The 24,893-nt window shown below is 50.9% G+C and overlaps 26 protein-coding genes across 26 annotated transcripts; 15 read left to right on the top strand and 11 right to left on the bottom strand.

Annotated features, from left to right (window-relative positions):
• Positions 1–62: 62 nt before the first annotated feature.
• Positions 63–329, bottom strand: NEDG_00458 (signal peptidase complex subunit 1; the record flags this gene model as incomplete). The annotated part of the gene is made up of 1 exon (XM_067687876.1): positions 63–329. The coding sequence occupies one exon, from the start codon at positions 327–329 to the stop codon at positions 63–65; it is 267 nt and encodes an 88-aa protein (XP_067545584.1).
• A 155-nt stretch (positions 330–484) lies between these two features.
• On the bottom strand, positions 485–997 carry NEDG_00457 (uncharacterized protein; the record flags this gene model as incomplete). Its single annotated transcript, XM_067687875.1, has 1 exon — positions 485–997. The coding sequence occupies one exon, from the start codon at positions 995–997 to the stop codon at positions 485–487; it is 513 nt and encodes a 170-aa protein (XP_067545583.1).
• A 78-nt stretch (positions 998–1,075) lies between these two features.
• On the top strand, positions 1,076–2,404 carry NEDG_00456 (uncharacterized protein; the record flags this gene model as incomplete). Its single annotated transcript, XM_067687874.1, has 1 exon — positions 1,076–2,404. One exon carries the CDS (start codon positions 1,076–1,078, stop codon positions 2,402–2,404), a length of 1,329 nt encoding a protein of 442 aa, XP_067545582.1.
• A 62-nt stretch (positions 2,405–2,466) lies between these two features.
• On the bottom strand, positions 2,467–3,732 carry NEDG_00455 (uncharacterized protein; the record flags this gene model as incomplete). Its single annotated transcript, XM_067687873.1, has 1 exon — positions 2,467–3,732. The coding sequence occupies one exon, from the start codon at positions 3,730–3,732 to the stop codon at positions 2,467–2,469; it is 1,266 nt and encodes a 421-aa protein (XP_067545581.1).
• Positions 3,733–3,767: 35 nt separating this feature from the next.
• Positions 3,768–5,735, top strand: NEDG_00454 (uncharacterized protein; the record flags this gene model as incomplete). Its single annotated transcript, XM_067687872.1, has 1 exon — positions 3,768–5,735. One exon carries the CDS (start codon positions 3,768–3,770, stop codon positions 5,733–5,735), a length of 1,968 nt encoding a protein of 655 aa, XP_067545580.1.
• Positions 5,736–5,836: 101 nt separating this feature from the next.
• On the top strand, positions 5,837–8,158 carry NEDG_00453 (uncharacterized protein; the record flags this gene model as incomplete). Its single annotated transcript, XM_067687871.1, has 1 exon — positions 5,837–8,158. The coding sequence occupies one exon, from the start codon at positions 5,837–5,839 to the stop codon at positions 8,156–8,158; it is 2,322 nt and encodes a 773-aa protein (XP_067545579.1).
• A 79-nt stretch (positions 8,159–8,237) lies between these two features.
• NEDG_00452 (RNA-binding protein NOB1) lies at positions 8,238–8,969 on the top strand (the record flags this gene model as incomplete). The annotated part of the gene is made up of 1 exon (XM_067687870.1): positions 8,238–8,969. The coding sequence occupies one exon, from the start codon at positions 8,238–8,240 to the stop codon at positions 8,967–8,969; it is 732 nt and encodes a 243-aa protein (XP_067545578.1).
• A 41-nt stretch (positions 8,970–9,010) lies between these two features.
• On the top strand, positions 9,011–9,868 carry NEDG_00451 (palmitoyltransferase; the record flags this gene model as incomplete). Its single annotated transcript, XM_067687869.1, has 1 exon — positions 9,011–9,868. One exon carries the CDS (start codon positions 9,011–9,013, stop codon positions 9,866–9,868), a length of 858 nt encoding a protein of 285 aa, XP_067545577.1.
• Positions 9,869–10,092: 224 nt separating this feature from the next.
• On the bottom strand, positions 10,093–10,611 carry NEDG_00450 (uncharacterized protein; the record flags this gene model as incomplete). Its single annotated transcript, XM_067687868.1, has 1 exon — positions 10,093–10,611. The coding sequence occupies one exon, from the start codon at positions 10,609–10,611 to the stop codon at positions 10,093–10,095; it is 519 nt and encodes a 172-aa protein (XP_067545576.1).
• A 27-nt stretch (positions 10,612–10,638) lies between these two features.
• On the top strand, positions 10,639–11,496 carry NEDG_00449 (uncharacterized protein; the record flags this gene model as incomplete). Its single annotated transcript, XM_067687867.1, has 1 exon — positions 10,639–11,496. One exon carries the CDS (start codon positions 10,639–10,641, stop codon positions 11,494–11,496), a length of 858 nt encoding a protein of 285 aa, XP_067545575.1.
• Positions 11,497–11,519: 23 nt separating this feature from the next.
• On the bottom strand, positions 11,520–13,001 carry NEDG_00448 (uncharacterized protein; the record flags this gene model as incomplete). The annotated part of the gene is made up of 1 exon (XM_067687866.1): positions 11,520–13,001. The coding sequence occupies one exon, from the start codon at positions 12,999–13,001 to the stop codon at positions 11,520–11,522; it is 1,482 nt and encodes a 493-aa protein (XP_067545574.1).
• Positions 13,002–13,075: 74 nt separating this feature from the next.
• NEDG_00447 (histone H3) lies at positions 13,076–13,492 on the bottom strand (the record flags this gene model as incomplete). Its single annotated transcript, XM_067687865.1, has 1 exon — positions 13,076–13,492. The coding sequence occupies one exon, from the start codon at positions 13,490–13,492 to the stop codon at positions 13,076–13,078; it is 417 nt and encodes a 138-aa protein (XP_067545573.1).
• A 132-nt stretch (positions 13,493–13,624) lies between these two features.
• NEDG_00446 (histone H4) lies at positions 13,625–13,945 on the top strand (the record flags this gene model as incomplete). Its single annotated transcript, XM_067687864.1, has 1 exon — positions 13,625–13,945. The coding sequence occupies one exon, from the start codon at positions 13,625–13,627 to the stop codon at positions 13,943–13,945; it is 321 nt and encodes a 106-aa protein (XP_067545572.1).
• Positions 13,946–14,041: 96 nt separating this feature from the next.
• Positions 14,042–14,368, top strand: NEDG_00445 (uncharacterized protein; the record flags this gene model as incomplete). The annotated part of the gene is made up of 1 exon (XM_067687863.1): positions 14,042–14,368. The coding sequence occupies one exon, from the start codon at positions 14,042–14,044 to the stop codon at positions 14,366–14,368; it is 327 nt and encodes a 108-aa protein (XP_067545571.1).
• A 140-nt stretch (positions 14,369–14,508) lies between these two features.
• On the top strand, positions 14,509–15,201 carry NEDG_00444 (uncharacterized protein; the record flags this gene model as incomplete). The annotated part of the gene is made up of 1 exon (XM_067687862.1): positions 14,509–15,201. One exon carries the CDS (start codon positions 14,509–14,511, stop codon positions 15,199–15,201), a length of 693 nt encoding a protein of 230 aa, XP_067545570.1.
• A 35-nt stretch (positions 15,202–15,236) lies between these two features.
• On the bottom strand, positions 15,237–16,742 carry NEDG_00443 (T-complex protein 1 subunit beta; the record flags this gene model as incomplete). Its single annotated transcript, XM_067687861.1, has 1 exon — positions 15,237–16,742. One exon carries the CDS (start codon positions 16,740–16,742, stop codon positions 15,237–15,239), a length of 1,506 nt encoding a protein of 501 aa, XP_067545569.1.
• Positions 16,743–16,850: 108 nt separating this feature from the next.
• On the top strand, positions 16,851–18,545 carry NEDG_00442 (gamma-glutamyltranspeptidase / glutathione hydrolase / leukotriene-C4 hydrolase; the record flags this gene model as incomplete). Its single annotated transcript, XM_067687860.1, has 1 exon — positions 16,851–18,545. The coding sequence occupies one exon, from the start codon at positions 16,851–16,853 to the stop codon at positions 18,543–18,545; it is 1,695 nt and encodes a 564-aa protein (XP_067545568.1).
• A 35-nt stretch (positions 18,546–18,580) lies between these two features.
• NEDG_00441 (bud site selection protein 31) lies at positions 18,581–18,973 on the bottom strand (the record flags this gene model as incomplete). The annotated part of the gene is made up of 1 exon (XM_067687859.1): positions 18,581–18,973. The coding sequence occupies one exon, from the start codon at positions 18,971–18,973 to the stop codon at positions 18,581–18,583; it is 393 nt and encodes a 130-aa protein (XP_067545567.1).
• Positions 18,974–18,991: 18 nt separating this feature from the next.
• Positions 18,992–19,321, top strand: NEDG_00440 (uncharacterized protein; the record flags this gene model as incomplete). Its single annotated transcript, XM_067687858.1, has 1 exon — positions 18,992–19,321. One exon carries the CDS (start codon positions 18,992–18,994, stop codon positions 19,319–19,321), a length of 330 nt encoding a protein of 109 aa, XP_067545566.1.
• Positions 19,322–19,393: 72 nt separating this feature from the next.
• Positions 19,394–19,636, top strand: NEDG_00439 (uncharacterized protein; the record flags this gene model as incomplete). The annotated part of the gene is made up of 1 exon (XM_067687857.1): positions 19,394–19,636. One exon carries the CDS (start codon positions 19,394–19,396, stop codon positions 19,634–19,636), a length of 243 nt encoding a protein of 80 aa, XP_067545565.1.
• Positions 19,637–19,682: 46 nt separating this feature from the next.
• On the bottom strand, positions 19,683–19,886 carry NEDG_00438 (uncharacterized protein; the record flags this gene model as incomplete). Its single annotated transcript, XM_067687856.1, has 1 exon — positions 19,683–19,886. One exon carries the CDS (start codon positions 19,884–19,886, stop codon positions 19,683–19,685), a length of 204 nt encoding a protein of 67 aa, XP_067545564.1.
• A 72-nt stretch (positions 19,887–19,958) lies between these two features.
• Positions 19,959–20,966, bottom strand: NEDG_00437 (phosphatidate cytidylyltransferase; the record flags this gene model as incomplete). The annotated part of the gene is made up of 1 exon (XM_067687855.1): positions 19,959–20,966. The coding sequence occupies one exon, from the start codon at positions 20,964–20,966 to the stop codon at positions 19,959–19,961; it is 1,008 nt and encodes a 335-aa protein (XP_067545563.1).
• A 15-nt stretch (positions 20,967–20,981) lies between these two features.
• Positions 20,982–22,283, top strand: NEDG_00436 (ubiquitin carboxyl-terminal hydrolase 22/27/51; the record flags this gene model as incomplete). Its single annotated transcript, XM_067687854.1, has 1 exon — positions 20,982–22,283. One exon carries the CDS (start codon positions 20,982–20,984, stop codon positions 22,281–22,283), a length of 1,302 nt encoding a protein of 433 aa, XP_067545562.1.
• A 235-nt stretch (positions 22,284–22,518) lies between these two features.
• Positions 22,519–23,520, top strand: NEDG_00435 (uncharacterized protein; the record flags this gene model as incomplete). Its single annotated transcript, XM_067687853.1, has 1 exon — positions 22,519–23,520. One exon carries the CDS (start codon positions 22,519–22,521, stop codon positions 23,518–23,520), a length of 1,002 nt encoding a protein of 333 aa, XP_067545561.1.
• A 13-nt stretch (positions 23,521–23,533) lies between these two features.
• On the top strand, positions 23,534–24,028 carry NEDG_00434 (uncharacterized protein; the record flags this gene model as incomplete). Its single annotated transcript, XM_067687852.1, has 1 exon — positions 23,534–24,028. The coding sequence occupies one exon, from the start codon at positions 23,534–23,536 to the stop codon at positions 24,026–24,028; it is 495 nt and encodes a 164-aa protein (XP_067545560.1).
• A 59-nt stretch (positions 24,029–24,087) lies between these two features.
• NEDG_00433 (2S proteasome subunit alpha 5) lies at positions 24,088–24,789 on the bottom strand (the record flags this gene model as incomplete). The annotated part of the gene is made up of 1 exon (XM_067687851.1): positions 24,088–24,789. One exon carries the CDS (start codon positions 24,787–24,789, stop codon positions 24,088–24,090), a length of 702 nt encoding a protein of 233 aa, XP_067545559.1.
• Between the last annotated feature and the right edge of the window lie 104 nt (positions 24,790–24,893).

The following is a 24,893-nucleotide window of genomic DNA, read 5'->3' as shown; positions in this document are numbered from 1 at the left end:
GTGCGTAGGGGCTGTGGGCCTGTGGTACGTAGGGGCTGTGGGCTGTGGGTGGCCCTGTGGCTTTATTTAGACTTCTTGCTGCTGAAGTCGATAGGATTTCTTCGATAAATGGGCCACCCAGGGACCACCACCAAAAGAGCCAGCAAAAAGGTGCCTCCTAAAGACAGAACCAGGTTTACAAAGTTTGAAGTAAAGATTCCCACCCCTAAAGAAAGCGTGCACCCAAGAATAAAGATTGAATGAAGAATCTTTAGAGAAAGATCCTGCCCCACATAGTCTATTTGCGGGTTAAGCTTTGAAAGAAGGCTGTTTCTACCAGAGACTGCCATAAGAATGAAGAAAAATTAAATATTTATGTCAACAGAAGAAGCGCTTACCCTGGGAAATGAAGTAATTGGATCGGGGCTGCCAGCAGAAATAGTTTCTCTGTGCTCCTCTCTCCTGGAAAAAGATGACGTGTCAAGTGAAGGTCTTGCTCTTATCTTTAAAGAGATAATAAAAGAGTTCGGGTATGGGTGTGAGGTTGTGGTATGGGGGCTAGTCCCAAGATATGTTTGGGCGTTTGGGGGGGTGGCAGGGTATTGTTTGACTGTTCATAAAGCATGTACTCGCTATAGAGAAAGATGCAGGGATTGGCTCGGGAGGGGTACCTGCGGGGCCTGCCCCCCTTTTTTAGCTCCTGCTCGCCGTAGATGAAGGGTCCGTGGGGTGGTGACGTGCTTTGGATGATTTCAGCAATGATAGTTTCTCTTTTGCGAGTGTCAAGGAAGAGGAGCGTGTCTGGGCCAAGGATCTTTCTCAGTCCACTCATTTTCATTGGCGACCTCAGTTCAATGTATCCACGGTACTCTGGGAAAATAGTTGTTCGGGTGATTTGCCAGATAGAAAACCTTACTGCTGGGTGTATTTGTAAGAGTAATGAAAGATTATCGGCAAAGAGTGGAACGTTCTTTTGGAAGCTCCATCGCCTGCTTGTTTTTGTTTTTGGTACTTGCATCGTCTTTCAATGGCATCGTTGTTGATTTATGTGGGGAAAGTGTTCATCTTTTATTTTAAAATCACTTTTGTTTTGGCGATGGAGTTTTCAAGCACCGAGTCTGAAGAAAGCTTTCAGGGCCCTGAGAGGGAGAAACAGGGCGGGGGGAGTGTTTCTCTGATACTTTCCGTTTCTGTTCTGGCATTTTCGCTCAAAAAGACTCTTCAGACACTTTCAGGCATTGGATTTACCAGCAGAGACCATCCTTCAGCCTACAATCTGTACAAGCGGGTGCGTGAGAGGCTGGGCGGGGAGGGTGCTTCGTGTTTAGAGATTTTTCGGGAGTTGACGGTGCTTGGTGTCTGTTCGCGGCTTGTGCATTCAGTTTCTGTAGGTGGGGCCTCTCCCTCTCTTTCTTTGGCGCTGGAGATTGTGGTGGGGGAGAACGTTATTGTGGAGGGGGCGAGGGGCAGGGAGGGTCTGGTTGTGTCGATTGATAACCAGCAGGCACTAACCAACCACTCTCTTTACCTGTCCAGGCGCCTTGCAGGTGTGATTGAGTCGCTAATTCCAGAAAGAATTAGCAGAAACAGGCACTTCACAGCGCACGATGCCAAACAGGTGGAGGAGATACCGCAAAGCAAGAGGGAGGCAGAGATGCATCCTTTTTTCTGTATTGATGGCGGTAAAAAGAGAGAGATTATTTATCCGAAAGGTTTTGGGTGGGTTGGTTCGATCAAGGATCGAAGCACAAAGCCCACCGCGAACTCTTCGCTGCAAAGAGAAAGGCTTCTTCGGGTTTATCCACGGACACACCTTCACCGGCTCATGACCCTCCCGGAGATACGCCGGGTAGACAAAGTGCTGCAAAGCGGTGCGTGTCCCTTCCGGGTGCTTCAGCCCAACACAAGCCACCCCAAGCCCATTAAACTCTATGCGCCATGGCAGATAGATACGCCCCAACCCCAACCCCAGCCCGAACACGCAACATCCGCAACATCCGCAACATCCGCAACATCCGCAACATCCGCAACATCCGCAACATCCGCAACATCCGCAACATCCGCAACATCCGCAACACCGGCAACACACCCCCGAATACATACCTTGGTGGGCATTCCCAGCAATTCCGTCCTTCTCCTAGAGACGCACTATGTGGCATACACTGGGCTGGGGCTTGGGAGAGTGCCGTGCATTGGGAGGAGGTACAACTATCAGACAGACACGTCTGACAATGTTTTTGAAGGACTTCTTATCTCAAGAGAGGAGTATAGCCAGCACCTAGTCCGAATCAAGCACCAAATTCTCAAAAACATCATTACAACCATTCTGGCCGAGAAAAAAGCACTCATCCTTCATTTACAGCTGTTTTCCAAGTACTGCCTCTCATATCTTAGCGTCCTGGAAAGATTAGGGGCTGGCCTGTGATGGTTGGTTCGGGTTGGGTTTTCAAAAGTCTCGCAACGCTCAAAAGAGTTTCGGGTGCCCAGTTACAGGCCCAGGGCCGACCCAAGGATGTCTTTCAGAGGAATGTCACGCGTGGCATAGTATGAGTGGCCTTCCTTGTGAATGTATCTGGGCTGAACAACACGGTCGGTGGAGATAGGCACCTCCACGGAGTGGAGGTACTCTCTTGTATCCGTATCAATGGCTGAAGAGGCCTTGGTGCCCTGGAGCAGGTGCTTGGTCGCTCTCCTGGTGTATAGATCTACTTTGGCCAGTGTGGGCGCTTTTTTTATCGCTCGGGATAGGGCAGTGATCAGATTTTCTATATACGGAAGAATGGCCTGTTTTTGGTAAGGCACGCCATGGTAGATAAGAGATCTAGTGCGGGCCGTGTTCGGGTTTGGAACGGGTGGCGTGGGGATCTTAAAACTAAGCGTAAGATCGTTGCAGAGTGCCTGGTGGTAGATATACGCTGGAATGGTTTTGTTCTCTTCGTGGTAGGTGCGGGTGTCATACTCAGAAGACTTATCAGCCAGAAGAGCCAAATCCTCCAAACTAAGACACTTCTCTGCATAGTTCTCAAATAAAAGATCTGCTACGCCAAAAGTGGCGCTTTTACAGAGATCTTCTATCTCCACAAAGGTCTTCTTTCTTTCTCCTTTCGTGTACAGAAGCCGCCGAACAACCTCAAGAAGGGATAGTTTGGCGCTGGTAGATTGAGCACAGCCTTTCAATCGACTGGACAGGGAAAAGAGGTGTAGGTCAGCCAGAACCTTCCCAATTCTTTCTCCGTTTTCCACCCGAAGCTTTATCTCCCGGGGCATCTCAATATCTTCAGAGTGGCAGATAGCTTCGACCCGGGCTAGCGTCCGGACCGAGTCGTGGTAGCATCTGACCACCATAACCGAGCCAAGCGAGTCAACGGCTTTTTTGCTGAGCTCTTCAGCTAAGACAATGATGGGGACAAATCTGTTTTTAGCCTCAGCCACCTTGTAGAGAAGGTTTGGATCAACGTCTCGGAGCACCACCACTGTTTTTCGGTTGTGGAGGTCTCTTTCTCTCTTGACTTGTTTGATGGCAGCGAGAAAGCTGAGCAAGTCTTCTTTTTTGTCACTGTCAATCATCTTTTCTTTGTAGTTAAGGATTCGGGTGGTAAGATGAACGAGCGTTTCTTTTCCAATGCCTGTTTTCCCCAAAACCAGAGCCACAGAAGCCTCCCTGTCTGTGGAGGCGAGCCAGGTTTTGAGCTGGTGCCAGACACTCTCTTGGGTGACTAGCTCGCTTGGAAGCTTGGGGTGGTGCTTCTTCATCGTTTTAAAAAGTGCTGAATTTTCGTAAACAAACAATGACGGACGAAGAGTCGCATGACACCTCATACAGCACTTCAGTTGATAGCATCGGGGAGGCACAGAGCACCCAGGAGGCAGCACAGGAAGAGGTTGACATAAAAAAGACCAAGCTTTATCACACCCTTACACCCTGGAAAAAGATCTCACACGCCATCAGAGAATTTCCTTTGGTGTATTTTGCATGTTTTCTTCTTTCGGTGGTGCTAATAGCACTGGCGTACGTTGGGCAGCACTTCAGGGTAGCTGCAAGCATACCTCTGTACGAGAACGACGATCTGGTTCAAATGAGTGTGCTAAAGATTGTAGCGACTGTGGGGTGGTTTTTTTTGGGGTACACAGTGCTCGACTGTTTCTTGTACTATATAAGTAGCTATCTTCTTGATAAGGTAGACTTTTTGACACTATCTATGTTTCACATCAACAGTGTATCAACACTGCTCTCTTCGCTGGTGTTCACGTTCATTGCGCTGATTCTTTTGAAGGTGTGGGAGGTAGACTACAAAATCAAGACCATGTCATCAATCACGCTCTCGCAGATCGTTACTATGTGTCTGCTTGCCCAGCTTTTGATCATCACCAAAGACATCCTTGTAAAAAGGGTTAGAATGGGGTTCAACCACACAAACTACCTCACGCGCATCCAGAGGTGTTTGCTGGAGCACCAGTTTGTCAAGACCCTTGAGGTGGTCAAGCGGCGCATCAAAGGGCAGCAGGGGGGGAAGATCAAGAGGTACCTACTGTTCTCCCACCCCGCGCAGGAGAGACACAGCGATGAGGACTCGCCTGACGACTCGCCCGCCACCGGGGGGCAGGAAAGCACTGAGAAGTACTTCAAGCCCAAGACTCTGGTGCTTCCCCCGGGCGCGGGGGTGGGGACCAAGCAGAAGATGATTATCTTCAAGGAGTTTGAGAAGATCATGAACAAAAAGATCTACCACATGGAAAAGACGCTGGGGTTTTCCCAGGACCTGAAGCAGTACGCCCAGAAAAAAGCAGATAGCATCTCGCAGTGGCTCCAGGTCGACAAAAAAAGGTTCCAGATCAAGCATTTGAAGAGGTATGTGGACAGCGAGTATGTGGACACAATCACGCGGATTCTTGGCATGCAAGAAACGCAGCCACTGACGGAAAAGGAAATAAGTTCGCTGATTGAAAAAACGCGAAGAGAGAAGTACTCGGTTAAAAAGAGTTTGGTGCAGATGGACAAAGCACTCATTAGAGTAAGCAGGTTTATCACCATTTCCATTGTTCTTTTTGCCACCACCATTCTTCTCTCCTCAGCCATTGCCACCAACGACGTCATCAAAGGCGTCACTGGAACGTTCTTTGGGCTCGGGTTTATCTTCCAAACCAGTGTGAAAAACGCGATAGACAGTGTGATCTTCCTCTTTATCGTGCACCCGTACGACATAGGCGATAGAATCCGGGTGGAGATAGAGAAAGAGGAGCTAAACATGGTTGTTTCAGAGCTGAACGTTTTTTCAACGGTTTTTTACCAGTGGGACGGGGCCAAGATCTACATCCCAAACCACGTGCTCCTCCAGAAGTGCATCCTCAACGTAAGAAGAAGCGGGCTAATGGCAGAAAACATCCACTTCCAGATATCCTTTGACACCCCCCCCGAAAAAATCCAGCACCTGAAAGCAGAAGTCTCAAAGTTTATCAAAAAACACCCGAAAGACTTTGCACCGTACTTTATGTTCAACTACCACGCCATAGAAGACACCAACAAGCTCCATCTTAAGATCTACCTGCAGCACGCTATGAACTGGCAGAACTATGAGGGGTACCTCCAGCGAAAGGCCAAGTTCATTATGTTCCTGAAAGCAGCCATCTCCGAGCAAAAGATTGAATACTACCTGCCCATTCAGCGGGTAGAGCTTGTGGCCAAACAGGCGGCGCCCATCCACCCGACGGGCAGCGCGCCCATTGAAAGCTCAGCCGTGGCAGCTCCATCTGCCTAGTCGAATAAAGAGCGCCGGCTGCTTGGGTTAGTTCGGGTTAGTTCGGGGCCGCGGGTTCGATTCCCATTGGGGTCTTTTTTATTTTGTTCCTTGTCGCTCCTATGAGTCCGGCAGAGAAAAGGCTGCGGCAGCTACTTTTGCCCCTGGGAAGCATTCTCCCGAGTGCCGCTGCGACCATTGACGGGGTAGAGTCTTTTTACGTGCTGCAGTATGCTGCACACCCCAAGGCAATAGAGCTTGCTGAAACCCGGGCCAGGTATGTTCCCTACAAGATTAATTGCGACCTGGCCGAGCAGTACATCAGGGACATGGCGCGGTCGTGGAGGGACCCCAAGCACGTTCCCATTCCCAAGTTCAACAACGCCAACATCTTTCTTAGGTACTTAAGAGGCGCTCCGTGGAGGGAGGTTTTTTCGCTGGTGGGAGAGGTGGGTATTATGAACATCTTCAAGCAGTACATTGTGGTGGCTCTGGGGGGAGCGTTTAAGCCGGCGTCGTTTCAGCGCTCCCCTCTTTTGTTCCTTAATGGGGACCTATACAGAATTTATCTGGACTTAAAGGTGTGCAAAGCGCCGGGAGTGAGAAAGACGCTTCGGGGGAGGCGGATTGACCGGGACAGTATTGGGACGGTGGCGGTTAGCGATCTTTTCAGAGATCCAGAGCACATTCCCGACGATCTGTCCCAGTATCATGAGTTTTTGGCCAATATACACACGGCAGACGTGGAGAAGATATTCAAGCGGACTGTGCGGTACATGCGGAAGAAAGAGGGGGACGGTGTTCGGAAAATAGAAGTAGATTGCAGGTATGTCATAAAATACCTGATGGGGGTGATCAAGCAGGTTTTTCCCGGACTTTTTTCCAAAAAGAACCTTCAGGTTCTCAAAGACAAGCTAGTCCGCATCATTAACACCAACGACGACGTCTATCTTAGCGACACCCTGAATGGGTTCAGCGGGAAGGTGGGGCAGAACTCCCGGGAGTCGCCGCATCAAAAGCAGCAAATACTGCACGGAGTGGTCAAGTTCATTTGTGGGACGTACATGCACTACCTGATAAGGAGATGCACCATCATGCACAAAACCAGGGAAGAGAGCAGGTTTTTCCAAAGAGGGAAGTTTTGCAGGATGAGAAGAGACTACGTCACAGCGCACCTCAGCAAATACTTCGTGGAGGCAGAGAGCCGCCCAGAAACACACTCCACGCTAATGGTGATAGCCAAAACAGATAGTTTTAGGATTGTTTTTGAAAAAGCCGTTGGAAAAGGGGGAGGGCCGGCCAAAAGACTGGTTGGCGATCTAAACAAAGAGTGTGTTTGTGTGCTCACGCACGAAGCCAAAGCCCGGGCCAAGAAAGCCGGGCGCGCCTTCTTCTCCACCAACCCAGCCGACCTGGCCTTCTCGCTTCTCAAAAAAACGGACGGCCTCAAAATCGTCAACAACTTCAAAAGGCTGCACCAGCCGCGGTTCCAGGCCAACGAAGACCTCTACATTCTTCAGCTGGACTTTGCCAAGTGTTTTGACAACATCCAGCACTCGGCCCTGAAAAAGCTCCGAATCCCCGAGTCGCTCTTTGAAAAGCGGCACTACGAGCTCTTCCTGGCAACAACCCTGGGGGACAGGAACACCTACCAAAAGCTGGTTCTTTCCCCCGACTCCTCGACCAACAGCAAGGTTCACACGGCCAACACCGTCTACACCGACGATCTGATCGAGTCAATGAGGCAGGGAATATTCAACAACCACGTGGCCTACAAGGGAAAGTACTACCGGCAGGTCCGAGGCATCCCCCAGGGCTATCCCGCGTCCAACCACCTCTGCTCATACTTCCTGGCCAGGCTGGACAAAACCATCTACACCCAGCGAGAGGACACTGCCGTTATAAGATACATTGACGATACGCTGGTACTTAGCTGGTCTCTGGAGGAGATAGAAAGAATCATCCAGCGTATTGAGACCACCCAGGAAGAAACAGGAATCATCATAAACTATGCAAAAAGCAAGCTTGTCCGGCACAGAGAAGTGGCACCCGCCCCAGCACCCACACCCAGCAACCAAATCACCCTACAAGCTCGCGACCAAATAGAGTGGTGCGGGATTCTTTTCTGCACCCAAACCCTGGAAACCCTGGTTAGCTACAAGAGAGGGAAGGGCCGAGAAAGAGGAAACATTGACGCAATCACCCAGGAGCTCAAAGACATCATTCAGGCCAACATCCGAAAAGGCACACATAGTAGATCAAACATATACAGAAAAAGAAACAAAGAAGCCCTCCGAAAAGCCATCTTCTCCCGAGTCAACGAGTGGAGCCGATACAAACTGCCGCAGAGAAACACCATTCTAAGCGTATCTAAGCGGCTGCTCCTCCATCCACGCATGAAAAGAAAACCAACTTCAGGCACAACCCCCACCCCCTTTGCATAGGTGTACAGCTCAGCCGAGGTAAATTTAAATCACAAACCAGCCCAGACCACCCCAATCACCGACTAGTGCAATTTTTTCAATGAAGAAAGTAGCGGTCATTGACGCATCTGCACTAATCCAAGGACTCTTAGAAGTGGTGGAGTTTGACCAGGGATACATTCCCGAGTCTGTCTTTGCCGAGGTAAAATGCGAGCTTGGCCGAGAGCGTCTAGAAAGATACTCGTACAAACTAGAGGTCAGAAACCCTAAGGAAGCACACATTGCCACAGCCCAGAAAAAAGCCGAGGAGCTTGGGTTCACTGGTCTAAGCAAACAGGATCTAGACCTAGCAGCACTCTCTCTGGAGCTCATTGAAGAGCTGCCCACCGCCATAAGTTCATGGATGGGCCCTAAGGACACGTCGATTGAAAACGAAGTGGTTTGCATCACCTCCGATGGCGCTCTCAAACACGTTCTCCTCCTCCTCGGGGTCTCCCTCCACGACGGCTTCACCGCCGACGAAAAGAAGTACGTCCAAAGATGCTACACCTGCCAAAAAATCTACAAAGGAAGCAGAAAAATAGACTTTTGCAGCCTCTGCGGCTATGGAACCATCACCAAGGTAACCTGCACCGAAGACAACAATGGAACACACTTGCATTTTAAAAAAGATTTCATTAACAGGCCGCAAACTATTACCTTTAAGGGAAAGCCAATCAGAAGCTCCGATCAAAAGGAGTACAAGTGGTACAGACAAACAAAGAACAAAGAAATGCGACAGGACGAGAAAAGCCGAAGAGAAAGCCAAAAAGAGGGAGAATGGATGGTTTAGCCAAATAAACGGAAGTAATTTTCTTTTGTTTGTTTTTGTGGATGCATTTTTACAATAGGAGATTTGAGGACTGCGTAGGCCTTTCAATCTCTTATACGCTTATCTTCTACTTTGGGGCCGTTTCCAACCCCATACTTTTCTGGGAAGACATCCAGGAGGAGAGAGCCATCCGGGGGGCAGTGATATTCATTAACTGCGCGCTCGTGCTTATTTTTGGCCTCCTCTTCAAAGTGAGCAACACGCGGGGATACTTAGAGGCGAAGGAGTACCGGGTAGGCGCCAGGTTCTGCTACGACTGCCGCCAGTCCAAGGCCGAGCGGGCCCACCACTGCAGCAGATGCAAAAAGTGCGTTAAAAAAATGGACCACCACTGTCCGTGGATAGGCTCCTGTGTCAACGCAGACAACTTTGGCAACTTCACCAAGCTCCTGGGCACCGTATTTATCACCAGTCTGGTGGGCCTGGGCCTTTACAGCGTGAAGTTCCACCGGCTGCTCCGGGTCATGGTGGGCATTACCAGCGCTTCGTGGCAGCTTGCAGTCGTTGCAGCAAACATAATTGCTCTTGTCTCAATAGCTCTCATTATCATAGTGCTTTTGGTGAGACAGACGCGTCTTATGCTAAGCAACCTAACCTACGTCGAATGGCTCCATGTAAGGAAGCTGGACCGGCTTGACATGGTCTGTCCCAAGAACCCCTACGACAAAGGATCCCGGGGCAACATGTACGAGGTATTTGGAAGTCCTTTGGACTTCATTCTTTGCCGAATGCCTCCCTCCCAGGACAGCATCAAATACAGCAACTACTGGCCCCCAATCCGACTGACCAAAAACGACAGCATCAGAAGTAGCACCACAGCACTTAACAACACCACAGATTCAGGTTGGGGCGGTGCGTAGTGTTCGGGCTGTTCCAGGCTGTTCCGGGCTGTTTCGGGCTAAGGAGCGGTACGGTACACAACGGTACGGTACAGGGCAGGAATGGTACACAACGGTACGGTACAGGGCAGGAATGCTACATAGCGGTACAGAACGGTACGGTACATAGCACAGTAGTAGGGCAGATGTAGAATAAAAGCAAATGATAGTAGGCGTTAGGCGGTCGTACTAATATCTAAGCATGTTTATTCTTCTTTGTTGATTCGGGGTGTACAGTTCTCTGTTTCGCAGGTCTCATCCTCACAGCTATAACAGTCCTCTACCTCAATTTGGATCACACCTTGGTCCATAGCTTGGTCCACGACCTGGTCCACACTCAAACCCTGGCCCACGAGCTGGTCCTTTGAGGCTGCCTGGCTCTTAAGCACGTGTGCCAGAGGTGCCGTGGTTGCAAATGTAAGTTTGGTTCTGCACATTCGGCAAATGCTTGTTTTTGAGCCGCACGGGTCGCAAACAATGTTGTATGCGAGGGGAATGGCTTTTTCCTGGCAGACGGTGCACCGGGACAAGTGGTTCTGGACTTTGTACTTGCGGTACTGCTTCCTCCAGAGGATTTTTTCGGTGCATCTTCGGCAAAGGTTGCTAACCGGAATCTTTTCTATTTTCTTGGTAAGTGCTGAGTTTTTGTTATGCTTGAAGGCGTAGGTGTTCTGGTGGGCTGGCTTTCTGGAGTGTGTTTTTTTCTTTGACTTCTCCTGGTCCATTAAAAATTTTAGCTCTCTTTTCAGCCAATGACTACCAACCCCTTCCAGGCCCACCAGCCCAAACACTCTCTGGAGCACTGCCTGGGCGGCGTCCTTGGAGCCTCCCTCCCCCGGGCTCCCATTGAAAAGACAAAGCCTGGAACGTCTCCAAAACAGGCGCCCTCTCTCAGCGAAAAAGCTCTTCTCCAGAAGCTTTCAGTGCCTGCCCGCCCCAAAGCGCCTCTCTCCACTCCAGCCGCGCCCTCCGTGTTCAACGCCGCCAAAGCCACCCTCACCCCCGAAGCCAAGGCTGGGATTGAGCTAACTCTGAAAACGCTAATCTACTACCAAGTACCTGAAACACATACGGTGAAAAAAGAAGAGGGAAATGCCTTCAAGACGATTTTCCTTAACTGGAGACAGGGCCTAGCAGGTGTGTTTGCCCAGTACAGAAAAGCATGTATCAACAAAGAGCCTTTTTTCTTCTTTGCGTACACCGATGGAGCGACGTGCTTCTTCCACACGCCCGGGTACCAGGGATGCGCCCATCCCTGCTGCTCCGGGAAGAAGTATGCGCTGTCTATTTCCGGGCTAGACCCACAGAGCAGTCTTCTCAGCGATGGAGCATTCGCAGAAAAGAGCGGCGTCTTCTATTTATCAGGACCAGGTGTGCTGTTTATTCTTGACTCCATTCTTAACACCGAAGCCTCAACCATCCACCCGCTTCCCTTTATCATTTCCAAGACCCCTTTCCTCCACGGCATATGTACGAAGCCAGCCATTTCCTTCAGAGCAGAGAAGAGCACTGTGCACCAGATGTTCAGAGCGTCAGCGACTGGGTGGATGCTTGGCACAGACTTCCCCGAGCTCATTCTCGGTAGTTGTTTTTCTTCCCGCACGGTTTAGGGGTGTCGGGGTCTGTGTCAGGGTCAGGATCGGGGTGGGCGGTCGGGACCAAGCTCAGTTACGTCGAGAGGGTCGTGGGAGTAATGAAACAGCCGGCAAAGATCTATTTTGTCAAAGGCCCTTGGGTTAGTTTTAATTCGGGCTGGTGCCTGGTGAAAGACCCCGGAGGAAAGGTCTTTTTTCATCTCCTGGCTCGTGTAGATGGAGTCCTCAATGGTGCCTTTGCAAATAAACCTGAATACGTCCACTGGTCCAACCTGGCCCATGCGATGGGCCCTGCCCTTAGCCTGTTCCTCATTGAAAGGGTTCCAGTCCAGGTCAAAAAGAACCACCGTATTGGCCTGTGGGATGTTAACGCCGACACCGCCTATCCTGGTGCTTAGCAGGAGCACCTCAGACCCAGCCCCCTGGCCAAAAGCGCTTATTACGTCAATACGCTTGGAAGGGGGCGTCTGTCCATCAATCACGGCAAAGGGCAGGGCGAGTGTTCTGCCAATGATTTGGAGCATCTCTCGGTACTGGCAAAAAACAAGGACCTTGCGCGTTTCTGAGCGCTTCTCCCAAATCTGCAGCAGGCGGTGAAGAAAGTCGACCTTCCCGCTCTCTCCAGCGTACGTCTTAGTAACCAGGCCAGGGTGGCTGCATATTTGTCTTAGCCGGCTGATGGTCTTAAGCGGACAGCTCTTCCCAAGGATGGTGGTCCGGGTCTGGTCGTCCTGAAGAGCCTCCAGGTAGAGGGACTGCTGCTCCTCCGACAGGGGGCAGAAAACAATCGCCTCGTGCTTCGGGGGCAGCAGAACGCCAGCTTCTTCTTTGGTTCTTCGGAGAATAATGGAGGCAATGCTTTCCTTCAGGTACGCATTGATGGCCTCCCCCCTGGCTTTGTCATGTGGGCTAGCTCTTTTAAGCTTGCTTCGTTTTAGCGGCTCATCTATCTCTGTTTTGAACCGCGCAGAGTCCCAGAAGTGCTTAGGTCTAACCGTTTCAACAATGCTCCAGAGCTCCATCAGGTTGTTCTGGATAGGCGTTCCAGTAACTGCAGTTTTAATGCCCGCGTCCAAGCTGCGGCAAAGCACCGAGATCCTTGCCTCTTTGTTTTTGATTCTCTGGGCCTCATCCATAACCACCAGGTCAAAGTACATTCTTCGCAGCACGCGGTGCTTCCTCTGGGCCATTTCATAGCCCATAATAACGACGTACTTCCCCTCCGAGGCCCGGAGGAGTTTTTCAGCCTGGGCCGCTTCAGTGGCCAGGCGATGCGGGAGGGAGGGGGCAAACTTCTCTATCTCCAGCGCCCAGTTCTTCACCAGCGTCCGCGGAGCCAGCACAAGCACCGACTGCCCGCCCCTCTCCCAAAGTCTTTCAACGACGCAAAGGATCTGCAGCGTTTTCCCCAGGCCCATATCATCGCCCAGCACAAAGCCCTGTCTCTTTCCAACTTTTTCCATCATCCAAGCCACGCCCTCTCTCTGGTGCTCTTTAAGCGTGCTCTGATCAATGCTCATAACAGATGCTGAATTTGCAAAATCTTTAGCTTTGTAGTGCAGTGGGACGGGGCATGGACAGTGACAGTTTTTTATTAAGCAATGGTGGCCGACTTGATCTTGTGGACGAGGTGCAGGTCCCTGGCCATGAGCGTGACCCTCTTGGCGTGGATTGCACACCGGTTGCTGTCCTCAAAGAGGCCGGTCAGGTAGTTCTCAAGGCTTTCCTGGATTGCGAGAATGGAGGAGGACTGGAACCTTACATCAGCCTTGTACTCAGAGGCTACCTCTCTGACAAGTCTCTGGAAGGGAAGCTTTCTAATGAGCAGGTCGGTGGTCTTCTGGTACTTTCTGATTTCGCGCAAAGCCACGGTTCCTGCCTTGAAGCGGTGGGGCCTCTTTACGGCAACAGTTCCTGCAGTGGTGCTCTTTCGCGCGGCTTTGGTTGCAAGCTGCTTTCTTGGGGCCTTTCCACCCGTTGACTTTCTTGCTGTTTGCTTGGTTCGTGCCATGGTTTCTTTTTCCGGAGTCTTTAAATAGAGAAAAAGGCGGCAAACTCTCCCGCCCTTCCAATATCTAGCAAAAGGCGGGAAGAGAAAAGGCGGGAAAATAAACTATAAATATTAAATGTTTTGTTGTCGTCAATGACACTTGCAGGAAGAGGAAAAGGAGGAAAGGGACTTGGAAAGGGCTCAGCCAAGAGGCACAGACGAACAACACAGCAGGTAATGGGAATCTCCAAACCTGCCATCAGAAGACTTGCCAGAAGAGGAGGAGTCAAGCGTGTTAGTGCTGGTGTTTACAGCGAAATTAACAACATGGCCAAGATGTACCTCGAGGGCATCATTCGATGCGCTGTCACTTACTGCGACCACGGAAAGAGAAAGACTGTTTCTTGCCAGGACGTGCTCTACTCGCTGAAGAAGCAGGGAGTTACTCTGATTGGGTTCGGATCAACCAGGTAAAGCAATAAATAAGCACACTGTTACACCGTTAATCATTTTAAGCTTGCTCGTCAAATAGTCTTTCCCAGGTACTTAGGGCGAGCGAATAAAAAAGATATGTCGGAAAGAAAGTACCGCGCAAGACTGACGCCCACCCAGAACCGCTTCCTCTCGCTGGTGTACGCGCACAACCCGCGCCCAGACTCCATGCTCCGGCGCCAGATCGCCAAGGACTTTGGCCTGCCTCTGCGGAGTGTCCAGGTCTGGTTCCAGAACATGCGCGCCCGGGACACCCGCGCCAAAAAAGCTGCCTCCGAGTCCAGAGAGGCGCCGTGCCCCCCGCCCTTCTTCAATTCAAGCGTGGAGACGTATGAGGAGTACTTTACCCCCAGAGACGCCGACCCAGAAGAGCCCTTCCACCCGTTCACCTTCTTCACCCCCTGACCCATACCGTACCACCCCGACCTGACCCCGTACCACCCCGTACCACCCCGTCCTGACCCCCGTCCTGACCCCCGTACCACCCCGACCCGATGCACTATTTGTTTATCCTTCGTATATACGACATAGCTTATCCCAACACAATGCGGAACAGAAGCCGGGAGTACCTGAGCCAGCGCCGACTTGAAGCAAGCGAAGCCAAAGAAAAGAACGACCTTGAGGTGTTTTTCCTGAGAATAGGAAGTCTTCTGAAAGACCTTGATGACTCGGTGGGCTGTGTGGAGAAAGAGTGCCTTGCCTACTCCATCCCACGGTTCACCAGCAAGCAAGATATCGTCCAGAGAATTGAGCAGTTGAAGTACCAGGTAGCCCTTAAACTTACCAAGGCAAAGACCGTTATGTCTGAGTTCTCTGCTAAGTACCACCGCTCGATCAACAGCAGCCTGGTCGAGTCCATTGGGGTGCACTTCCACTACAAGCTCGACCTGATGATTGTCCGGACCAATGCATCCCTGCGCCGCATTGAGCAAGCCAAAGCAAGCCACTCGGAGAGAGAGTCCTCCTCGGCCTCCCTTGAGGGCGTTTACAAGTCCGTCTACTTCATTTCAAGCATCATCCGAGAGCTTAAAGGGGTTGTCCTCTCCCAGTCCGAGAAAATAGAAAGACTCGATACGGCCATGGACCGAGTCACTGACAGCGCCAGGAAAACCTCGGGCGAGATATCTTCAATCTCAACGTTTGGGTCTCAGGTAAAAAACCGAATCATTACTCTTTTATTCTTTTCCATCCTGGTGCTTATCCTCCTCTCAGCCATCAAGGCATACACCCACCGCTAGCACGCGCCCACCGCTGGTCAGACATAGACACAGCCCTACTCCTGGACCCTTTCCCTGGGCTTGCACCGAATGATTCCGTCGCAGCGAAGGAGCATTTCAGTAACCTCGGCTGCCCTGGTCCAGATGATTTCTTTGAGCCTTAGAGACTCCTTTACCAAAACGCCCTCCATGCACTGGGCGCCCTCGGCGCCAACGCCCCAGGTGAACACTCCCTCTTTGTTCTTGCGGAGAATCGTGTCAATCGTATCGTCGGGGTTGTGTCCCGCGTTCTCTGCTAGGATCCTGGCTACTTCCAGAAGAGCCCGTGAAAAAGCTCTTTCTCCCTCGGACTCCGGGGTAATGGCACACGAAACAGCTGCCTCGGCGCTGCCTCCGCCGTAGACGTACTCCTGCGTGTTCCCCTTCAGCACCTTGATCGCCCCAATGAGCGACCGCTCAGCCTCTTCAAGGATTTCCTTCGAGGGCCCCCGAATGACGATCGTGCACGCCCCCGTGCTGGGCACGCCTGAAAACCGGGTGAAGGTTCGGTTGGAGAGCTTGACCCGCTCAACGCGGCGGCAGTGGCCAACGTCGCTGGGCTGGACGCTCCCAAAGGTGCTGAGAATCCGCCCGCTAAGCACCCGGGCCAGCATCTCCACCCCGGTGAAGTCGGCCCTCTCAATGGACATCTTTCCCAGCCTGGTGAACTCTTGCGTGGGGTAGTCGTAGATAATCTGTCGGTTGACAATAACATCGGCGTGTGCTGCAATGCTGGCGACTTTTTCGGACATTTTCTGTTTTTCGGCCTCCTCCAGCCGCCCAAGCTCCTTAGGCGAGGTAACTGAGGCCTTGGCCCCAAAGATTTTTACTTTGTCCGTGTCCATGGCCGTGTTGACAATGAGCACCCTGGGGTTGTCCATCGCTGTGTTCTGGCCCGGGCCAATCTCGCACTCAAGAAGAAGGCCCTCGTCAACGTAGGAGTCCGAGACTTCCCCGCCTGCCAGCTTAACTACACTGATCATATCTATTTCAACAACGGTTTCTGAGACTTTAACGGCCAGCTCTGCCAGGCTTTGCAGCTCCATTGGCGAAAACTTTGAGGAAAGGGTCGTTTTGGCGAGGTTGAGCTTGTCCTCGTACCTCTCGGCCGTGTGCGACAGCTGTCTGAGCCTGGCAATGGCTTGGAGGTGTGCCTTCCGGTACGCGCTAATGACGCGGTAGGGGTGGGTGCCTTTGAAAATAAGCCGGTCGGCCTCCTGCAGCAGCTCTCCCGTAAGCACGGTGAGGGTCGTTGTTCCGTCCCCTTCGTTTTCTCCGTGCTCCTGTGCCGAGTTAATCAGAATCTTTGCTGAGGGTCCATTTGGAACGATGTTCTTTAGGACAGTTGCTCCGTCGTTGGTAATGATAGGCTCTCCCTTGCTGGTGTAGAGAAGCTTAAGCATGCCCCTGGGTCCAAGCGTTGACTTTACGGTGTTTGATACGGAGATAGCTCCAACGAGGAAAGACGTGCGTGCTTCTTCTGACTTCTCCTGGGTTGCTCCTGGTCTAAGCAGCTGTGACATAAAAGAAAAGAAAATCTGAAAGATATTTTATGGTGGTGGCTGGCTTGTTTAGGTGATGTTGCTACCGCCACAAAAACCTGGCCCAACTCTGCCAAACAGATCCAAACAATGAAAAAGGGAGCAATAGCCAAAGTCTATGCAATAATTCTCACGGCTCTAGCCCGAGCCACTGGAGCACAGCCCTTTGCAGTAACCAGCGACCTCGGCACAGCCACTGAAATAGGCCGAAAGATGCTCAAGCACGGGGGGAATGCTGTCGATGCAGCTGTGGCCACCACCATTTGCCTGGGGGCGATAAATAGTTTTTCTTCGGGCCTGGGCGGGGGAGGGTTCTTGCTTTTAAAGAAGGGGGAGACCGCTACCGGGTACAACTTCAGGGAAAAGGCTTTTGAAACGGCCGCCTCAAGTGTCTACTCGCGGCCAAGCGACTCGCAGCAGGGGAGAACGTCGATTGGCGTTCCCGGGGAGATAAAGGGTCTTTACACGGTCCACCGGGAGCACGGGCGCCTTCCATGGAGCTTTCTTTTTAGAGAAACCGTTGAGATACTTGAGCGCGGTTTTCAGGTCCACAAAATTTTAGCCCTCAAGATAAAAGAGCACCTTCCAACGATTTTAAAGGACCCGGGCCTGTATGAGACGTACACCCGCCACGGGGAGGCGTACAGGGAGGGAGACACTATCAAGCGCCCCAACCTAGCAGGCACGCTTCGCGTTCTAGCGCGCGACCCTGAAAGCTTTTATTCCGGGGAAATTGCCGAAAAGCTTCTTTCTTTCATTAACCGCCCAAAGACCTATGCCACGCCGAAAGACTTTAGCAGCTACGCCGTTGACAAAATGCGGCCGCTGGAAATCTCCTTCACCACCGAGGACGCTTCCTCTTTTTCTATTTTCTCCCTAAGCCTGCCCACCTCTGGGTACATGATGGCTATCTCAATGTTTGCCCTGGCCTCTATCAAGCGGGGCCTGGACACGCTAAGCGAAAGAGAGTTCCAGAGGCTTTTGGTTCACCTGTACAACTCCATCTACAAGAAAAGAGAAGAGCTTGAGGACTTTATTGACGAGGAGAGCAACTATGAGCGAACGCTCTCTCTTTTGAACAACAAGTACCTCCAAAAGCTTATCTCTGAGCTCAACGCTATCTCTGAGAACGTTGATGTTTCTCCAAGCACGGTTAAGATTTTAGAAGACCATGGAACCACCCACCTGAACGTAATTGACCGCGACGGAATGATTGTGGCCCTGACCTCAACGATTAACTTCTACTGGGGCTCTGGGCTAATGGATCCAAGCACTGGCATCATTCTCAACAACCAAATAGATGATTTTACCTTTGATTATGCTAACTTATCAGGCGTTTCAGGTTCTTTCTTTTCAAAAAACAGAATAGCTCCACTTAAGCGGCCTCTTTCCTCGGCCATGCCCTCCATCATCATGTACAGGGACAGGGTGCTTATCATTGGCGGGTCTGGGGGCATACGCATTCCCTCCTCTGTTATAACCATTGTTGCAAGAGTGCTTTTCCGGGACACGTCTTTGGAAGAGGCTATCAGGTACCCCCGCCTCCACCACCAGGGGAACGGTGTTATCAACCTTGAAAACAACTATCCTGACGGTCTAGCCGATGACACCTCCTTCCACTCATACAGAATAGAGAAAGACCGCCCCGAAGCCATTGCCAGCTGTGTCCAAGGCATCCTGGTTGATTATAGCCACCCAACCAGCAGTGCTCCATACCAAGAGGCCGTCTCCATCCACGCCTTTGCTGATGAAAGAAAGAACGGCTGCAGTGTGGTAGGTGTTTAGGTTTTCGGGGTTTTAGGTTTTCGGTTTTCGGGGCGTTAGGTTTTTCGGGTGTCAGGTTTTTCGGGGTGGGGCTGTATGGGACCACATCCCAAGCACCCACAATTGGTGCACTGTGCCGTTGTCACTTTCCGGCAGATGCATCTTTTGCCGTGCCGGACACACAGCAGACAGCAGAGAGTGTCTCCTTCTTTCCTTGCACGAACAAGCCCTAAATCAGCCTCTCCCCGCCTGATACAGCCGCCAAGCTCTTTGTCGGTGAGGAGGCCTGAGACGTACTGGTGGTAGAGGTAGTTGGTTCTCTCCCGAGCAATTCTAAGGATTTCTGCTTGCCGGTGCTCTCTTTTTCCGGTGGAGGTGTTTTTGATGGCCTGGTCCATGGCCTGGGTTAGTGTTTGGATGTTTTTCGGGGGCTGGGTGTACTCGTCCATTGTTTCTTCTTTCTTTTTATGAAGAGAATCCTGGAACGTCTTTCTTTGCGAGTGCCTTCGGCACTTACTGCGGTAGCCACAGCTTCTGTGCTGTCTTACACGGCTAACTCTTCAGTGCTTTCTTCCTACCGCCCCGTGCTCAACGATTTGGCCAAATCAGCCTCTTTCATGATGTATGCACCTTTTTCTGTGGGGGACAGTGTTACCATTGCCTCCTGCTCAGGGAGGGTGGCTGATATTTCGTTGCGGTACGTGGTGCTTGAGAGCAAAGAGTTTGTAACCTACATCCCAACCTTTACCATCTACAACACCATCGTTAAAAAACACAGACAGACCCAGCACACCTAGCACCTGGTCTCGGGTACTGGCTCTGGTACACAGCCCACCTAACACTTTAGTCTTTCTTTTTTATTAAAATTAATGACGGCCTTTCTTAACCTTAGCTCAATGATGCGCGTGATTGTCCTTTTCTCTTGCACCGTTACCTACTGCAAGCCTCTCCTCTCACAGGTGCTAAGAAAGGACATCTCAAAAAAAGAAAACACTCAAGGACTTTCCTCTGTAGTTTACATTGGAACAGTGGTTGGAGAAAGGCTTTCACCGTATCTCTCCATTCTTTGCCTTTACTACTCACTCCATGTAATTATAAGTCTTGTGTGGTAGTGTGTAGTGTAGTGTGGTGTGTAGTGTGGGTAGACTGGCACAGTACCTACCCAAACCACCGTCCTATCCTGGCCCAAAGGCCTGGCTTGGTCTGGGCTGCTGCATAGCACCCTTTCATCGCTGTGATTTGCCTAAGACACTTGGTAGGCGTGTTTTGGTGTTTTAGATAGCACTTGTACGCTTCTATATAGGCCTCCTTGCACGCGTCGTCAAGCGTAGCTGTGCAGTTGCACCCTTCTTTCTCTTCCATACAATAAAAAACGTAGACAACAAGCAGTGCACCCGAACTAACCCGAACACCTCCCGGCCTGGGCCCTGGCTGTCACTGGTTTCTCAGAGACTCTAGAAGGCTTTTAAGCAGAAAGACCCTTTCCCTGTCTCGAAGAAGGAGCAGCTCTTTAAGAAGGTGCTCGGTCGTTCTTTTTTTAAAGACCAGGGAGAGGTACACCTGCGCAGCCACCTGCATAACCATCTGGCAGTCAACCCGGTCCACAACTCCTCCGTGCCCTGGAATCAGCCGCCCAAAGTGCTTGACCCCAAAGGCTCGCTTGTACCCGCTGGCTAAAAAGCCACCAATTGGGGCAATGAGTGAGGCAATTCCTCCGAGGGAGAGAAGGTGGGGGTACGACAGGCCGCTCTCCCCCGCATACCACTCGGTGCACCGGGCCATGGGTATGGAGAGAGCTACTGTCACCATGCCCCCGCCAATGAATCCCTCAAGCGTTTTTTTCGGGCTAATGTCTGTTAGGGGCGTTGACCCGATCCCCTTCCCAACGGCATACGCTGCCGTATCGTTAACACAAACGAGCGCACAGGGAAAGACAAAGTAGAAAACGCCTCTCTGGAGGTTGGTGAGCGTAGAGTGGGTCACCTGCAGCAGCCCAAGGCTTACTGCAACACAGATCGACAGGTAAAAGATCTTTTTTCGGTACTGTCCTCCTTTCAGGTAAGCTAGCGACGCCACAATCCAAACAAGCTGCAGCGCAAACAGGTACCCCCCATAGACAGCATCTGCCCGCTCGGAAAAAGAAGGTGTCAGCTTCTCCAGGCCGAGAGAAAAGAAGACAAGCCAGAACAGCCCGGGCGGAAGCAAGTACTTCGCTCTGGTTAGAAAAATACCGAGCAAAGGAATCTCGTTTTTTTGCTTGACTGCCAGCAAAATCAGCAAAAACTCTGAAAAAATAAGGAGAGTTACAAGAAGAATAAGCCCGGCAATAGCCTTTTTTCCGGCTTTTATCACCCCAAAAAAGACTACCATTAAAATCAGGGCATGTACCACCCGAACGCCAACCATGCTTCTTTCCGAGACCTTCTTTCTCTTATCCTTCATTTTAAAAAATAAAAGATGACATGTATCCATCTAGACATAGAGCAAGCAATTGAAAAGTGCTCAGGAATCATTGAAAGCTTAGAGTCTCTCGAAGAAAGAGGCACGCCAATGGTCTGCAGTGCCTGTTCAGACGCTTCCTCCATTGAGGTGTGTTTGGACTGTTTGAAGCTTTGGTGTCGCTGCAATGGCCACGTGCACAGCCACTGGAAAGCAACCTGGCACCGGAACTACTTTGTCCCGTTTGTTGGGTCGATTGCCTGTGAGGAGTGCTCCGAGTACATCGCCGTTCCCGAGATAACCCGGATGCTTTCGGGAACGGCTGAAAGGCTTCCTCCAGCCTTCCAGTATCTCAACACGCACTGGGTCAAAGGCTTTCTCAACCTAAAAAGAACCTGCTACATGAGCAGTCTTTTGCAAACCCTCCTCTCTCTTGAGGTCTTCCTTAAGAACCTATTTCTTCTACCGCACACTCTCAACACCTGCTCTTTCTCCGACTGTCTTATCTGTGCCCTGAGCGGGATTGTCTATCAAATGTACAACAACGAAGACACCTACGTTGATATCTCTGACCTAATTAGGATATTTTGGAAGTATGCATCAATCTTTGCAGAAAGTGAGTACCAGGACGTTCAGGAGTGCTTCATTTACCTGGGACAGCAAGTTCACTCGCAGCATCCTTTGCTGCACTCTTTGGTAAGCACTTCAGATCCTGATGCAGGTGTTCAAAGGTGTCCCTGCTCCATCCACAAGACCTTTGGAGGTTTTCTTCGATCGGTGCTTTCCTGCCGCCACTGCACCATCGCAGAAGTAACCATTGAGCCGTTCACCTCGATTTCCATGGATCTTTTGGACAAGACCCTTGATGGAGCCATTCTTAAGTACTTCCAGGACGAAGAGATGATCCTTGAGAGGAAGTGTGTCTGTGGGACCAACGAGTTTGTCAAGAAGCTATCGATCTTTTCAATGCCTGAAGTACTTTGCATCCACCTCAAGCGGTACGAGATAAGAAACAAAACCATTTCAAAGGTCGAAAGTGTTATCAAGTACCCCGAGGAGCTTTCCATCGAGGGGGCATCGTTCACCCTCTCGTCCATCATCATGCACAGTGGAGAGATAGACTCTGGGCACTACATAGCCTATACCAAAAGACACTCTCAGTGGTACCTTACCAACGACGAAGAAGTCGTCCGGGTCTCTCGGGTTGATGTCCTAGATAAGCCAGCATACATTCTGTTCTACACCATGTCCCTGTCCACCACCCCTGCCACCACCCTAGCACCTTACCACCACCCTAGCACCACCCTGCCACCACCCTAGCACCCTGCCACCACCCTAGCACCTTACCACCACCCTAGCACCACCCTGCCACCACCCTGCCACCCTACCGCCACAGTGCTACGGTACCACCACCCTAGCACCCTGCCACTACGGTGTCACGGTACCATTACGGTATCACGGTACCACCACCCTACCTACCGCTACGGTGCTACGGTTAGTTCGGGTTACGGTATTACGGAGTATTTCAGATTTTTTTATTTTCTTTCATAGAACTATGGCAGTATCTTCATTCGATGTCCTTGGTTCAGTACTTAAACGGTGTAGAATCTCTGGTGTTCTCTCTCTTTCCTCAGGTGCACCTTCGTACCTGAAGATAAGAAATACTCGAGCTATGGAAATATTACGCGGAATGATTGGCCAGGAAAAAGACAAGCAAGCACTGGCCATTATGCAAATTGAAATGCTCTTCCTGAAAGTGCGAAGTGTCTACCTCACCTCCACCAAGATAAAACAGCCTTTTCTAGAGAGAGCCATTCGTTTGGCCCAGGCTGCCCAAGACCTGCTTGGAGAGGACTTCAGTCTCTACCTAAGGCAAAGAGCCCAGGCGTTTAAGCTCGCAGCCCACAAGGAGACAGAGGCTGAGCAGGCCTGCCTGGCGGCAATGAAACAGATCGTTGAAGAAGCCAGCCTAAACAAAGCCAACCTTACCAAAACACGTCTTTCATCCACAGAGACCGCTGCAGAGCGCCTGGAGCACTCTTTTAGCGCCCTGGACCTTGTGTTCACCAGCCCAGCCGCGCTTTCTTTCTTTAAAGAGGGGCAGTACCAAGACGTTCTTAGAAGTCTTAAGAAAGAGACAGGCTTTGACGCTTTGTTGGTTAAAACAGTCGCCCAGATTGAACTGTTCAAGCAAAAGCTCAGCCACCTCTCAGAGAAGAAAGGAAAGCACGCCCAGAGCACGCTCAAACGGTACCTGAACCAGTGGAACGAGCTATACGCCTCTGCAGAGCAAACCTTTTCAGCCAACTACATTGACCTGGACTACCTGAACCAAGCACTTGAGTATGTCGGACATGTCAAGGGGCTGAGCACCGTACCAAGCACCGTACCAAGCACCGTACCAAGCACAGACCCAAGCACAGACCCAGCCACCGTACCACTGTCTGCAGTAACCTATGACATATCTTCTGTCTATGTTCGTCTTTCAGAGAGGGTCTTTGAAAAGGTTGAGCATGTTTCTCAAGTCTTTAAGAAACTTAACATATTTAACAGATGATCCTCTTTTTTTTATGTTCACTGTTTCTTCAAAGAACAAGCTCTCAAACTCAACCATAAAACAGATTAAAGCACAGTTTGACACAGACCTAAGCATTCTCCTTGGAAAGGAGGAGAGCCTTGAAATAGTTAAGTTTAGCAACAAGGTGCAGTATATCTTTAGGAACGGGATACCCATCTTCCTGGTTGAAGAGAAGTACGTCCCAACACTCAAGTGCGTACACATTGCCCCGGAGATAGTTAAAAAAGTCGTTGTGGACGTAGGCGCCATCAAGCACCTAATCAACGGAGCAGATGTCATGGCCCCGGGTCTCCTCCACACCACCTCAGAGTACCCAAGTGTCACCGAGGGAGAGCTAGTGGGCATCTACGGGTACGGGAAAGACCATGCTCTAGCAACTGGAACGGTGCTTATGACGCAGCAGCAAGTGGAGGAGCTAAGAACGGGCGTGGCCATTAAGCTGGGCAACCATCTGGGGGACAGTCTCTATATGTACTCAATAAACTAATGGTTCGGATTGGTCGGTGCAGACCGCAGGCAGCAGACGCTGGTCCATGGATGGGCTATTTATTGATGAAGAATGTCTTCTATGGCTTGTGGAGTCAGGAACTCCACACCTGCCTCCGTACAGACCATAACCTCACAGTTGCTACTGGTGAGTGGATCTTTCATGACCCCCTTCAAAAGAGACAGGGCCTGGGGCAGCGTTTCTTTGAGACAGAGAGAGGCATTGTACTCCGTTTCCAGGGCCGAGGTTACTGCCTCGGCTGCCGAGCCAATGGACTTGGCGTGGTGCTCAATGTACGTTCCCGAAGGATCAAGCGAGAAAAGCCGCGGCTGGCTGTCATACCCACAGAGAAGGGCCGAGATGCCAAAGGGCCGGCTAAAGATCTTCATGGCGTCGTCCTTCTCTCCAAAGTTCAGGGCAATCGCGGCCAGGCTCTTAGCAATGCCTTCAATGGGAATGTTTTCCATAAAGTTAAAGCTGTGGTTGACAGAAAAGTCCCTGGCCTTTCTTATGATTGTCCGGGCGTCCCCGCTAAGCCCTGAGAATGCAAACCCGCAGTGGTCAAACACTCGGTGGTGCTTTTTTACACTGTCTGGCACCTGCAAAGGCGTAACTATCTTCTTCTCCGAGACAACTACAACACCATCGCTGACTTTGAGTCCTATGGTTGTTGTTCCCAAAGAAGCTGCCTTCATAGCGTACTCTAATTGGTAGATTCTACCATCTGAGCTGTATGCATTTACATTTCTCTCTTTCTTCATTCAAAAATAAATTACATGTTTGGCTTTAAGTTTCAAGCTTTAGGCTTTAGGTTTTAAGCTTTAGGTTTTAAGCTTTAGGTTTTAGGCTTTAAGTTTTAGGCTTT

The sequence above is a fragment of the Nematocida displodere genome (assembly GCF_001642395.1).
Source record: "Nematocida displodere strain JUm2807 chromosome Unknown 1, whole genome shotgun sequence".
NCBI lineage: Eukaryota > Fungi > Microsporidia > Nematocida > Nematocida displodere.
The sequence above is the reverse complement of the archived record's forward strand: the minus strand, read 5'-3'. Positions and strand labels throughout refer to the sequence as shown.